At 36.5% G+C, this 14,383-nt stretch overlaps 1 protein-coding gene across 1 annotated transcript; it reads right to left on the bottom strand.

The window, feature by feature from the left end:
- Nucleotides 1-3,614: 3,614 nt before the first annotated feature.
- LOC117343386 (leucine-rich repeat-containing G-protein coupled receptor 5-like) lies at nt 3,615-12,419 on the bottom strand. The gene is made up of 4 exons (XM_033905727.1): nt 12,386-12,419; nt 5,939-9,817; nt 4,735-4,868; nt 3,615-4,377 (listed from the first exon to the last, which is right to left on the bottom strand). The coding sequence occupies exons 1-4, from the start codon at nt 12,417-12,419 to the stop codon at nt 4,291-4,293; spliced, it is 4,134 nt and encodes a 1,377-aa protein (XP_033761618.1). The 3' UTR covers nt 3,615-4,290.
- Nucleotides 12,420-14,383: the final 1,964 nt, after the last annotated feature.

Raw genomic sequence — 14,383 nt, 5'->3', positions numbered from 1 at the left:
TTGCACGTACAAGTTTTGATTGGAGATTGGTAATCTGATGTGTGATGGAAGATTCTTTCGGAAATTCGTTGTCAAATTCATCGGTAGAAATATAATAAAATGGTAAAACAGAAAGTACTTGTTTCGTGTCTCGGAATTTCCTGAGCCTTTCGGAATCTCGTCGCCGTTTAGAGGAAGATTTGTTCCTTTTCTGATGCGTTACCTGCACCACAGACTCGCTGTCCGAAGATATGCGGACAGGAACAGGACGTCGATACGTTTGTGGACGCTGCCTGGTCCAAGAAAACGATCCTGTAACACAATTTGTGCTGTTTTGTCTGCTCCGTGCAAAACACATTCTTGAAAAATGTCCAACATTTCCACAAAGAAAACAGTAACATCCTTTTGCAGGACAGTGCATCAGGTGGTTAGAGTTAAAGTGTCTACCACACCTATAACACGATGTCATCCTGACTTACTGATATAACGTTATTCTGGAAAGTTCCAAAATATGACGAACACAGTCTTGGTGTAGTTCCAGTTCCGTGTGATTCCGATGATCGGTTTCTTCTCTTGTTTGGGGGAATATCGCTTGGCAGTAGAGGTTCCAGGAATCTTGTACGTAACTTGACTTACACAAATTAATGTGGCAAGTTACTCCGGTTTCTCGCACCAATTTATCACAACGATTTTTCCCGTCGTTGTAATATTTTTGTAGAATATATATAAAATCCAAAGATGTTAAAATACGGTCCAAGATATAGTATTTATTACACTAAACTTTCTAGGAGTCGGCAGGCGATTTACGGAATATCCGAAAATCGACCAGTACAGTCCGAACTCTAGGTTCTAATTAATTTTACAAAACCTTACACATAGTATTTAAGCTAGAGTTAATACAAATGATTGACAGGTGGCATTTTAGTACTCAGATGGTCACATTTCAGACAGGTGAGATAATAAGCTTAATTGACCTTTGTCCGAGGCTAGGTGTCATACCTGGCCAGACCAGTTAATTAACTAATTAACATCAAAAGGTAAATGTACATACATATTGCGCGGTTTAATCCGATAACAATGAGAAAAGGGGAATTATACATATCACTTTCAAAAGACAGACAGCTGGTTGAGATATAATTAAATAATTTGTAAGTGTAACATTTTTACAAAGAGAAATTAGACGACGAAGAAATCCAAAATAATGGAAAATGTAAAATGTCTAATAATGTTTATATTACAACCAATTTCATAAAATTCACTATGAAAATTGTACCAGGCACAATGGACGATCTCCTGGAATATCCTCGACTTTTCAAAGGCGTTTGATACTGTCCCACACTAAAAGCTCAAGCTAGATCAATACTCCCTTCCTTTACATCACAGTGTCATATGAGAGGACATCGAAGGAAAAGTGCCAGTGAATTCTGGAGCATACCAATAGGCAGTACCAGGGCCCCATATCAACGACCGACCGGGCAATGTGAGCTTAACAGTACGCCTCTTTGGGGAGTATTGTCTACTTTACAGGTAATTCAATCAATACAATGACAGCCAACTACTACAAGGAGACCCGTATATCAACACCGAAATGCTACAGCATAAACATCAATGCGAATTATATACCTTAGATGGACATATCCTGAAACAAGTGAAAACAAATCCCTACCTTGGACTTTCTGTCTCGGACAATTTTAAATGGAACACCCACGTTTTGCAGTCAATAACATTCTTTTCTTTTCTTTTCTTTTTAACTTAAGCGAATGTGTGTCCAGTTACATCAGGATCAGTTACACGTAACATTATAATTAAAGCTACCGTATCCGAGTAGTTTTATCCATGTGAAGAAGGCAGTTTGGTGAGGGGATACCCCGACCAGCTAATATCTAGAAACTTTGAACAAGCTAATCGTTTCAGGAAGATCTATCTAGAAACAAATCTGTAATTTCCTAGTTTCCTTTTATTGAACGACAACCGGCTCTGAATGAACATCAAACAAAAGATAAAGTTCCAGTCTAACCAATTTATTGGCATATATCACATTTTAAAACCACAGTTTACACGTAAAGTACATTTAGAAAATATTCTCACCAGTTCATCGAAAAAGCAATAAAAACATCCCTTAAACAACACTTATGGATCTTAAAGAACTAAAATGATCTATTAAATAACACTGATATATCTTAGAGTTATAACATAATCTCTTAAACATCACTGATATATCTCAAAGTAAGAAAATAATTTCTTAAACAACACTGATAGATCTCAGTGAGAAGATATTCTCTTAAGCAACGCTGATATACAGTATATCAAAGTAATACCATAATCTCTTAAACAACAGTTATATACTGTATCTCAAAGTAATACCATAATCTCTTAAACAACAGTTATATATCTCAAAGTAATACCATAATCTCTTAAACAACAGTTATATATCTCAAAGTAATATATCATAATCTCTTAAACAACAGTTATATATCTCAAAGTAATATCATAATCTCTTAAACAACAGTTATATATATCAAAGTAATATCATAATCTCTTAAACAACAGTTATATATCTCAAAGTAATACCATAATCTCCTAAACAACAGTTAAAAATCTCAAAGTAATACCATAATCTCTTAAACAACAGTTATATATATCAAAGTAATACCATAATCTCTTTACAACAGTTATATATCTCAAAGTAATACCATAATCTCTTAAACAACAGTTATATATATCAAAGTAATACCATAAACTCTTAAACAACAGTTATATATCTCCAAGTAATACCATACTCTCTTTACAACAGTTATATATCTCAAAGTAATACCATAATCTCTTAAACAACAGTTATATATCTCCAAGTAATAAAAAACATCTGTCAGACCACACTTAAAGATATCAAATCAATAGAAAAAAAAACAACCTGACATATCTTAAAATGAGAAAATAATCTCTTAACCAACAATGATAGGTCTCAATGCAAAAAAAGTCTCTTGAAACATTAATAGGTCTGGAAGTAATATCATAATCCCTTCATCAACACAGATCGATCTCAAAGTAATAAAAAATATGAAACATAACTGATAGATCTCAAAGTTATAAAATAATCTCTTAAACAACACTGATAGATCTCAAAGTTATAAAATACTCTCTTAAACAACACTTATATAATTATCTCAAAGTAAATAAAATCTGATAAACAACACATATATATATCTCAATGTAATATCGTTATCTCTTAAACCATACTGATAGGTCTAAAAGTAATAAAACAAATCTCTCAACCCACACTTATAGATCTCAAAGAAATAAATATCTGGCATACTGTGCGCAGTATCTTAAAATAAGAAAATAATCTCTTAAACAGCAATGATAGATCTCAAAGGAAAAACAGCCTCCTAACACAATACTATGTCTAGAGGTAATATCATAACCTCTTCATCAACAACGATAAATCTCAAAGTAAAAGAAAATTCTCTTTAACATCACTGACAGATCTCACAGTAAGAAAATAGTCGATAACAACAGTTATAGATCTCAAAGTAATATACCATAATCTCTTAAACAACAGTTATAGATCTCAAAGTAATATATCATAATCTCTTAAACAACAGTTATAGATCTCAAAGTAATATATCATAATCTCTTAAACAACGCTAATACATCTCAGTGTACAAATAGTTTCTTTAGCAACACTATTAGATTTCCAAGTAATAACATAACATCTTAAACAATATCGATAGATATCAGTTTAATAATATGTTCTCATTAAAACCACTGATAGGCTAAATGTAATACACTGAGATACATCAATGTAAGACAAGAATCCCAGCAGTTATAAATTTCAAAGTGTATTAAAATAATCTCTTAAGCAACACTGATCGATCTCAAAGTTAGAAAACAATATCTTTAATAACCCTTATATGTCTCATCTCAAACTTAGAAAATATGATCATTAATAACATTTATAGGTATATCTTAAAGTTAGAAAATAGTCTCGTAACAACACTTATATATTTCAAAGTAAGAAAATAACCACTTTACAACACAACTAGATTTCAAAGTAATAACACAATGTCTTTAACAACAACAATACATTTAAAACAAATATTATATAATCTTCGGTATAGTACCGAAAAAGTGTATTTTTGTTGGCTCAAGTTTTAACGGAAATTATTCAGCGGGTTGTAATTTTCACTAACAAAACTTTCGCGTAACGGATCACCATGGAATTTTCTTAATTTCTTGTACGGTACATTATGGCCGCAATAAGCTAAACCCAGGGAAAACAGTCTTCTTCCTATATTTTACACCGGAGTTTCGTCAAATGGCGGTCTCTGGTTTGTCATTTGATGGTGACCGAAGCTGGAAAGTATGTTTCGGTGATGTCATGACTGTAGACTTTAGATCCTAAAAGGACAACAAGAGAACATATCAACATATCAGTGTTCAGACACAGATCGCAGTAACAATATAATATATGTATTTTTTTTCTAAATTATTTCAACTACTCAACTGCCTTCATCAGCGTATCGATATCTCCGAACAAAATATAATTGGCTGTTTACTATAAAATCGGTACCAACTCGGCGCTATTGCATGATGACGTATATCATCAGGTAATTTTTTTCATTCCTTCTTTTCCAATGTCATCGATGCCTTAGCACTAATTAAAGCTATACTGAATGTATTCCAATAATGAATCCTGCAGTTCAGTTTATATTCTCTATCAATTTCCAGGACAATTTACTGACTACATTTACTCACTCTCTGTTTCTTCCGCCATATCGCTGCAATGGTATACAGGAACGGATTGACAGCAGCATTGACTGGCAGCACAAACACCATTACCCACGCGTAGGCGTGATCTGCAATCTGGGTTCCACATTTTGACAGAACACCTGAAAAGGATGGTTTAATGACATACATGTACATGTATTTTAAAATGTTAGCATTATAATTCAAGTTTAAGTCAATGTGATTAGATAATTGTACTGTTGTTAAGATTTCGCTTGTTATTAGCAATGTTATATACTCGTAACCTTCAACGTCATATTCGAAATTGGAAAGGTGTCGACGAATGACAGGGCCATTGGCTTTTATAGTGCTATCACGCTGAAATACCATACACCACGCAAGGTCACACCCTACAGATTTTTGTAGGTGAATGCAAATTATTAAGAAGTAAGTACACATGTATCAACTTCAAAAGGGAGGAATCTGCTTGAAATTCTTCTCCTTGTGACATAAGCTGTTGCATGGCTATAAGGAACAAACCAATCAATAACAGCTTATCCAGGAATATACACACGAATCAAGAACTCCTATTCTACATATATTAACGTATATGTTAATTTTAAATATATACATGTAAATATAAATAAATAAAAATTTCGTGTTAACGATATTTTGTCCTGATATACTGGTATTTACAATTCAGAGACAAGTCTTTTTATTGTCTGCATTGTCTACCTCCTCGACATTCCGTCCATGCTGTGCTGTCTTGTTTGAGTCCTTTGACAAATTGTCCTTGCTACTCCTGCTTAGCGCTCAGCATATTTGGAGTGGGACAACTGGTTGGCCCGTTGTCAGTATAATGTGACCGGGCGGGGTGTGCTGCTGGGTGTCTTCGGCAGTATGCTTCAGTGAGATAGCACTCTAAATCGGCAAAAGTTCCGGCCTATCACAAGGAGACTTAACACGAACATACCGCAGCCTCCCAAAACATACATACGCACTCACCACACTCATACATGTCGCACGCACGGGAGGCCGTCCTTAAATGACCTTAGATGTTAATAGGACGTTAAACAAAATAAGCCAAACCAAAACCAAATTGTCCTGGTTATAGGCAACTAGTCTCAAATATAATATTCAGTGCTGGAGACATATACATGGAGAAATCTCGACGTGTTCAAGGCGGTAAACCCAACAATAAATAAATCATTAATGCAAATAGCGAAATACTTACCCATGACGCCAATTGGACACCAGCAAAAGAAGTCTGTAAGAACAACAAGGAAGAGGGTTCTTGCTACAGTCATCTCTCGCTGACGGATCTGTGGCGAGGTTATGCTGGTACATTGTCTCCTCATGCTTGTTAAAATACAAATCTGACCTATGACTATGATAATAAACACCAAACTGTTTAGGCAAACAAATACTGCAAAGGAATATCCCGCGCCTGGCTGTGCATCTTTTTGCAGTGGAAGTGCTAAGCATACCCCAGATTGAGAGTAATATTTTCCTTTGAAATAAGACGGTACAGTAACAACAGGGATGACTGCGAGTGTAAGAGAAATGATCCATAAGAAAGTCGAGACAACGGTAGCCTGTACCCATGAGATGTTCCAGCGGGAGATACGAGACATTGGAAACACCACGACAATTACTCTGTCGATTGTTACCATTAAGATAAGGAACGTCGACATTTCACTAGATATACTGGCGAAAATCCCAGCTGTTGTACACACGACACTTTTTCTCCATTTCTCTTCATTCCAAGCGTAAACATCATTGTAATATGCATCAACAATTCCGATTATCAATAAGTATACTCCCATCAGAAAATCCGAAATAGCCAAATTCAAAACAAAAAGGGAATAACTTCTTGTAAGGTTATCTTTGTCAATGAACGTGCGGTAGAGTATGACGGCCAAGTTTCCGATGAAAGCAGCCACGCCAATTATCCATAGAAATGCTCTTAATATGTTTGAACTTATCAAGGCGTCACATGATGATATAGCGTCACGTTTTGATACCGTGGTGTTAACTGATGTCCGTAAACATTTATTGGTTGCGACAGATTTCGGTTTAACACAACACATGAACGGCGTATCAGTCAACAATGTGTCAAGATTTACCAAACCTTCAAATACATTCTTCGAAACTTCTATTTTGTTTCCTAGAATATTTAGAAGAATTAATTCACTGTTATTGATAAATGTTCCGGGAGGTAAACTTGTAAGATCATTGTTCGATAAGTCGAGAAATGTTAGGTTAGATGGCAAATTGGGAAGGAAGGAAAGGTAATTGTTTTCTAAATGGAGATGAATAACATTCATGCCTTTGAAGAGTCTAACAGGGAGGGCAGATATACGATTATAAGACAATTTGAGTTGGTAGATGTTAGGTAATCCACGAAACAAATTTTCAGGAAGAGTCTTAATCTTATTATTTTGCAGGGAAAGACTGGTCAGTTTTGACAATCCGAGAAATACGTCATTCGTCAGAATGGTTATTTTGTTGTATGATAGATCAAGTATAACAAGCTCTGCCAGTCCATGAAAAACACCATCTGAAAGGATGAATAATTTATTATTTGAGAGAACCAATTTGTTAAGTCTAGACAGTTCACGGAAGACAACATTCGGAAGACGTTTTATTCCATTATTCGAAAGAATAAGTCGAGAAAGCTCATGCAGTCCCATGAAGTATGAAACAGTTTCTGGAAAACGTACTATACGGTTGCTACTTAGATCCAACTCGGTAAGCTTTGGTAATCCATTAAACAAAATACTTGGTTTAATTCTTATCTTATTGTGTGACAAAAACAGCTTGGTAAGTTTTGAAAGTCCTCTGAAAACATTTTTGGGGAGAATCCCAATGTAGTTCGAAGACAGATCCAAACTAGTGAGCTCTGACAGCGCACTAAATCCATTATCAGGGAATTTATATATCCAATTAGTCGATAAATTGAATTCGGCAAGGTTTGGCATTCCTTTAAATGTGTAATAAGCCCTGAGTTTTATGTTATTGTTAGACAGATCGAGTTTTGTAAGTTCAGAAAAACCGTCGAATAAAGTATAGTAGAGGCGCCTGATCCTATTATTCGACAAACTTAGTTCGGTGAGGTTGGACAAGTCTGTGAACGCATACTTACCGATAGCTTTGATCTGATTGGTGTATAGATAGAGGTGGGTCAGCTTAGACATGTCTGAGAACGTTCGATCATAGATAGCCCTTAAACTATTATTAGACAGATCCAGTATCTTTAGCTCAACTTTAGATCCCTTAAAAACGTACGGGTGTAGAAATTCAATCCGGTTACCATGTAGGTACAAATAAGTAAGTTTAGATAAGTTATGAAACAGAGTATCTGGCAGAACAGTTAATTTATTGTTTGACAAGTCAAGTTTTGTAATTAAGGGCAGTTCATTAAAGGTATCGTCAAAAAGAATTGATATGTTATTGTAAGACAAGTCTAATTCAGCAAGTTCAGGCATCCCACGGAACACAGCACCGGAAGGCGATCGTAGTTTCTTGTTTGGTAAAACTGGCTCATAACGTCGTGATCCATACAACGAATCGGGAAGAAAGCTTATCAGATTATTTGACAGTACTATTTTAGTAAGTCTAGTCAATCCACTAAACAAAGCATTGGGTAGATGTTTTATTGAATTATGCGACAAATCCAGTGTCGAAAGCCCCAACAAGCCTCTAAACACGTTATCAGAGAGAATCCGAACTAAGTTGTCAGCCAATAAGAGATGGGTGAGTTCAGTAAGGCTGTTGAATACGACATCATTGAGATCTTCTATCTTATTGTTAGATAAATCAAGGTTATTAAGAACTGACAGCCCACTAAATACATGAGTTGGCAACATTTCAATCATATTGTGCGAAAGAACTAGTTCATTAAGGTCAGGCAATTCACGGAAAATTGTCTCTGGGAGAAGAGTAAGTTTATTATGAGACAAATCCAGTTCTGTAAGTTTGGATAGTCCATGGAACACATTATCAGAAAGAGATAGGATTTTGTTGTTGGATAGAACAAGTTTGGTCAACTCAGACAGTTCAGCAAAAACGTTTTCGGAAAGGAATTCAATTTGGTTGCTGCTCAGATCAAGATTAGAAAGAACAGAAAGTTCACTAAACACAACAACAGGAACATTTCTTAACTGATTATTGGCCAGGACCAGGTCAGAAAGTTCATTAAGTCCATTGAAAACGACCCTTGGAAGACGCCTAATCCTATTGTTAGACAGATCCAATTTTGTAAGTTCAGCCATTCCACTAAACGCGCCATCCGGTAGACGTTTTATTTTATTTTTAGACAGATCAAGTTCAATGAGTTGAGATAATCCATCAAATAATTTTCTGGAGAGTCGGTTTAGTTTGTTTTTGGACAGAACTAGTGTAGTAAGCTCAGCTAGCCCCTTGAATATATTACCAGGGAGGTTCACAATTTGATTTGAGTGTACAGAGATGTATACAACACGACACAAATCGCGGAACATAGGATCAGGTAGAACGGATATCTGGTTGAAGGAAAGATCAAGAAACGTAAGTGAAGACAATCCTTGGAGCAACTTCTTTGGTAGAAACGTCAACTGATTGCTGGAAAGGTCGAGTTTCTCTAATTTTGTCAATCCGTCAAGCACATCAACGGATATATTTTGTAGTCTATTAAATGTTAAGTTTAGTGATACAAGACTTGACAATCCCCTGAAAACTTCATCAGAGAGAGAGGATATGCTGTTGTTAGAAAGATCAAGAGATTTTAGATTGTACAGCTCATTCAGGAATCCACCAGACAATGCATTCAAATTAGTTATGACTAGATAACTAAGGTATTGGGATAGGAGAAAACCCGGAGATTTCAAATCACTCCTGTTGACGCCGAAGGATACATTCGAAATGTCATTGAAAAAACTTGAAGTAGCCAGGGAGATATCGTTAAGGATGATCGTTAAACCAATACACGAGCAAATTGGCGGGCACAATTTGGCACATGTGGATTCGTCGTCTGCTTCAGGACAATGGTCAGTTCCATCACAAATCTGTGTAATCGGTATGATATGTTGGAGTGCTGAGGTGCAGTGGTAGCTCCCAGTGCAGTTGTGAAGCTCTAAAAGGCAGAAAATCTCGTCTTAATCATGGCGTCTGCCCAGAGACCGACTTGACATGCATCCATTTTACACAAAATTTTATTGTAGAAAGTTTTAATTAAAACATACTTTTAAGTATCGCTTGGCCTTTTCTTTCGCTGACGTCTCCAAAATAACACACACAGTTGAGGGATACTAAAATTAGTCAAAAATCTGATCTTATCCGCTACTTTCTTGGTTGTTGTATGGCTATTCATAATTTTTAGTTACTTTCTCATAGGAAAGGAATTTATTCAAGATATTTTAGACATTTTATCAAGAAAAGTAACTTTGTGCAGACGACAATGAAGCCATGTAATAAATCAAAAGGAAAAAAATCTAATATACTTTTGTACTGTATTCATTGTGTCAATTGTATAACTACATCTGTTAAATTAGCATAGCATACCACATCCTCTATCTTTTTGCAATCCTGGACATTGTACTTTGCACCTGTAACTCACATGCTCGCAGAAGGTTTTTGGACAGTTAACCGTTTCTTCAGGATGGCTACTGCCTCTTTCTATAGGAAAAGAAAAATGGCATCACTAATGGCGAAAGGTTATGATTATGATAACATACGTCACTACTAAAGACGAAAGGTAGGAATTGTGATAATGACGTCACTGTTAAAGGAGAGATTGGAATTGCGATTACGAACGTCACTACTAATGGAGAGGTTGGTAATAAATGACGTGATTATTAATGGCGAGATGTGGACATTGCGATAAATGACGTCGCTGTAAACGGAGAAACTTATTACGACTTGCATGCGATTTAAACAACACTGGCCTTATTGCTGGAGGTAAAAACATCATTCATCTCAACCTTATTGCAGCATGTAGAGACAGCACTCCCTCCCCGACTTATTACACGAGGTAGAAACAACACCCCTCCCCGACTTATTACAGGAGGTATAAACAACACCCCCTCCCCGATTTATTACACGAGGTATAAACAACACCCTCTCCTCAACTTATTACAGGAGGTATAAACAACACCCCTCCCCGACTTATTACAGGAGGTATAAACAACACCCCTCCCCGACTTATTACAGAGGGTATAAACAACACCCCTCCCCGACTTATTACAGAGGGTATAAACAACACCCCTCCCCGACTTATTACAGGAGGTATAAACAACACCCCACCCGACTTATTATGGAGGTATAAACAGCACCCCTCCCGACTTATTACAGGAGGTATAAACAACACCCCTCCCCGACTTATTACAGGAGGTATACACAACACCCCTCCCCGATTTATTACAGGAGGTATAAACAACACCCCTCCCCGACTTATTACAGGAGGTATAAACAACACCCCCTCCCCGACTTATTACACGAGGTATAAACAACACCCTCTCCTCAACTTATTACAGGAGGTATAAACAAAAACCCCTCCCCGACTTATTACACGAGGTATAAACAACACCCCTTCCCGATTTAGTACACGAGGTATAAACAACACCCCTCCCCGACTTATTACACGAGGTATAAACAACACCCCTCCCCGATTTATTACACGAGGTATAAACAACACCCCTTCCCGACTTATTACACGAGGTATAAACAACACCCTTCCACGATTTATTACACGAGGTATAAACAACACCCCTCCACGACTTATTACAGGAGGTATAAACAACACCCCTCCTCGACTTATTACACGAGGTATAAACAACACCCCTCCCCGACTTATTACAGAGGGTATAAACAACACCCCTCCCCGACTTATTACAGAGGGTATAAACAACACCCCTCCCCGACTTATTACAGGAGGTATAAACAACACCCCACCCCGACTTATTATGGAGGTATAAACAGCACCCCTCCCGACTTATTACAGGAGGTATAAACAACACCCCTCCCCGACTTATTACAGGAGGTATACACAACACCCCTCCCCGACTTATTACAGGAGGTATAAACAACACCCCTCCTCGACTTATTACAGGAGGTATAAACAACACCTCTCCCCGACTTATTACAGAGGGTATAAACAACACCCCTCCCCGACTTATTACAGAGGGTATAAACAACACCCCCTCCACGATTTATTACACGAGGTATAAACAACACCCCACCCCGACTTATTATGGAGGTATAAACAGCACCCCTCCCGACTTATTACAGGAGGTATAAACAACACCCCTCCCCGACTTATTACAGGAGGTATAAACAACACCCCTCCCCGACTTATTACAGGAGGTATAAACAACACCCCTCCCCGACTTATTACATGAGGTATAAACAACTTCTCACAGATAACCACTTTTATCAAGATGTCAAGGAAAGTAAACAATTCCTTAAACAGGTCCTAACTAATGGAGAGGAAATGATAACTGATATGGAGTATAACTGTACTACTGGAAACAGCGGCCATGTGGTAAAGTCGTTTAAAGAGTCATCTCAAAGTTGTTCACTTTTGATGCTAAAGAAAGAATTCGCGGTCACAACATCAAAATACGATGGCTGATTGATAAGTTGTGAGCCTCGTGTTGAAGGAGGTACTCAAGTATGTTCTTTTTAAGTCCCACTCTTCTCTGACTACATAGGGCCGTGTTCCCAAGGACTGGTCTCATTTTGGTTAATTTATATCGACGAGGTAGCACTCTGAAAGTAAACAAGACAAGCGGCTTTTGCAAAATGGACAAAATCGGTTAGGGTTAGGGTTAGGGTTAGGGTGAAAGAGTGTGTCACAGCCATGGCTGCCACTCGCGATTGTGGCTTTTAAATGGTTGAGCATCCGCCTTATTCACTTGATCTCGTTACATCAGACTTTTATCTGTTTCGAAAACTGAAAACAGTTATTTCCGGCACCATAACCCTAAACTAACCCTAACATGCAGTGGATGACTTTCTGAACAGTCAAGAGAATGATTTCTATAAAAGTGGTATTGAGGCCGCTGGCAAAAGTGTATAGATACTGAAGGGGTTATGTTGAAAAGTAATACATTATGTCCGGCAAAATTCAAATCCTTCAATATGAGGCTCACAACATATCAATAAGCCCTCGTATATAAATGTCACACAGAACTATTAAGGCGAAGCTCTTACATTTAGAAATATAGATATTTGGAATAATCTTCTGGTTCAAATTGTAAATGCAAGCTCATTCAGGCACTTCGAGCAACTGTTGGACGAACACTTTCAATCTATAATCTATGATGTCAAAAACCATGTCAAGTTGTAAATGTTAAAGCTATTGGGAGTATGTACATATGATGTACATGTATATAACTGTATTGTCAGATATGGATATAAAAACATAAAGCCTGCGTCCATAAATTAAATACCATTAACCACAATAGCATGCATTCATATGAAAAAGACATGCGATATATATTAGTAGCCCTTAATACCATGCAGTACACTCTCAAAGGCAGATTTTTTTTATCATCACATTAGAGAAAAACGTCTCAGCAAACGTGACGTTTTGTTATACTTTTCAGTTTCCTTCATATTGATATAAAAATTGTTTTTATAAATCATATAAAATGTTTATCAATTTTAGTAGCTGGAAATGCATGTTCATAATGCAAAAAATAAAGCAAAGTGTACATAGTCAGCTGTATAATGAAACACAGATTAATTTCAATTTCTTGTATTGATATCAGAATGTTTCTTTGTTCGATATGAAATATTTTGAGGTGTAAAATAAAAAAAAGGTGCGAAATTTAGCAGCCTTCTTAGTGTTTGCATTTTTTGTAGTTTCCATTTTTGCCTCCAGAATGACAATATATCTTACTTTTTCGGACATTCCGTCTCTGACTTTGAGGTCGGTGATCTATGAACACGAGTTAGAGGAAAATTCCTTTCAACGTCAAATACTGGATTCTTCTCTTGTCCATATTTCTTGTTGAAAACATCCTTCGAATCTCTCACATATTTATCTAAACAAGAACAATGCTTAGAAATGCAGAAAAATCCTAAAGAAACAAGCCAAATATAACGAAGTTTAACCATTTCTTCCAAAATCACTCTAATCCGCGATGATAATAGCCACTGATTAAGGCAATGTGTCTCGCCAAAAATCAACACGTCAATTCCTGACCAGCGTCTCTGGGCAGTTCCGTATGAGCGTGATAATATACCATTAAAAAAAACCAAAAAACAAAAAAACCGGATGAATCATCACTACTTGAGCACAGGGGCTAAAATTTATATAATTTTCCATTATTTTTTGCACATTAAAAATCACTCTATATGTATTATAACTTTTGTGAGTTATATCTGGCAATGTTGTACTCGGGTTCGGCGTTTTTATAGTCTGCTACCAGTTAATGATTTCAATAATGGTGCTACTTTTCACATGACTTTGAACTAGCAGTAATTATATTATACGTATGATGATATAGAAAAGGGATGCATGACAGCAAACATAGACAGATCCCTGCGTACATTTGTAGCAGATAAAACAACCTAAAATGTCAATCAATTAAAAATTTAGAAATAATTTGTACATTTGCTATATGAGAGAATAACAGGAAGTTTCATTCAAATTTCCAAACGCTGAACTTTAAATATCGTACAAATACATACAGAA

The sequence above is a fragment of the Pecten maximus genome, chromosome 15 (assembly GCF_902652985.1).
Source record: "Pecten maximus chromosome 15, xPecMax1.1, whole genome shotgun sequence".
NCBI lineage: Eukaryota > Metazoa > Mollusca > Bivalvia > Pectinida > Pectinidae > Pecten > Pecten maximus.
The sequence above is the reverse complement of the archived record's forward strand: the minus strand, read 5'-3'. Positions and strand labels throughout refer to the sequence as shown.

Coding starts and splice junctions, on each gene's coding strand:
- LOC117343386 (XM_033905727.1), bottom strand. CDS start 12,419: ATGAGACCAGTCCTTGGGAACACGGCCCTATGTA. Junction 9,818..12,385: donor TGGGAACACGGCCCTATGTA/GTCAGAGAAGAG, acceptor TCTGCCTTTTAG/AGCTTCACAACTGCACTGGG. Junction 4,378..4,734: donor TATGGCGGAAGAAACAGAGA/GTGAGTAAATGT, acceptor TTGTCCTTTTAG/GATCTAAAGTCTACAGTCAT.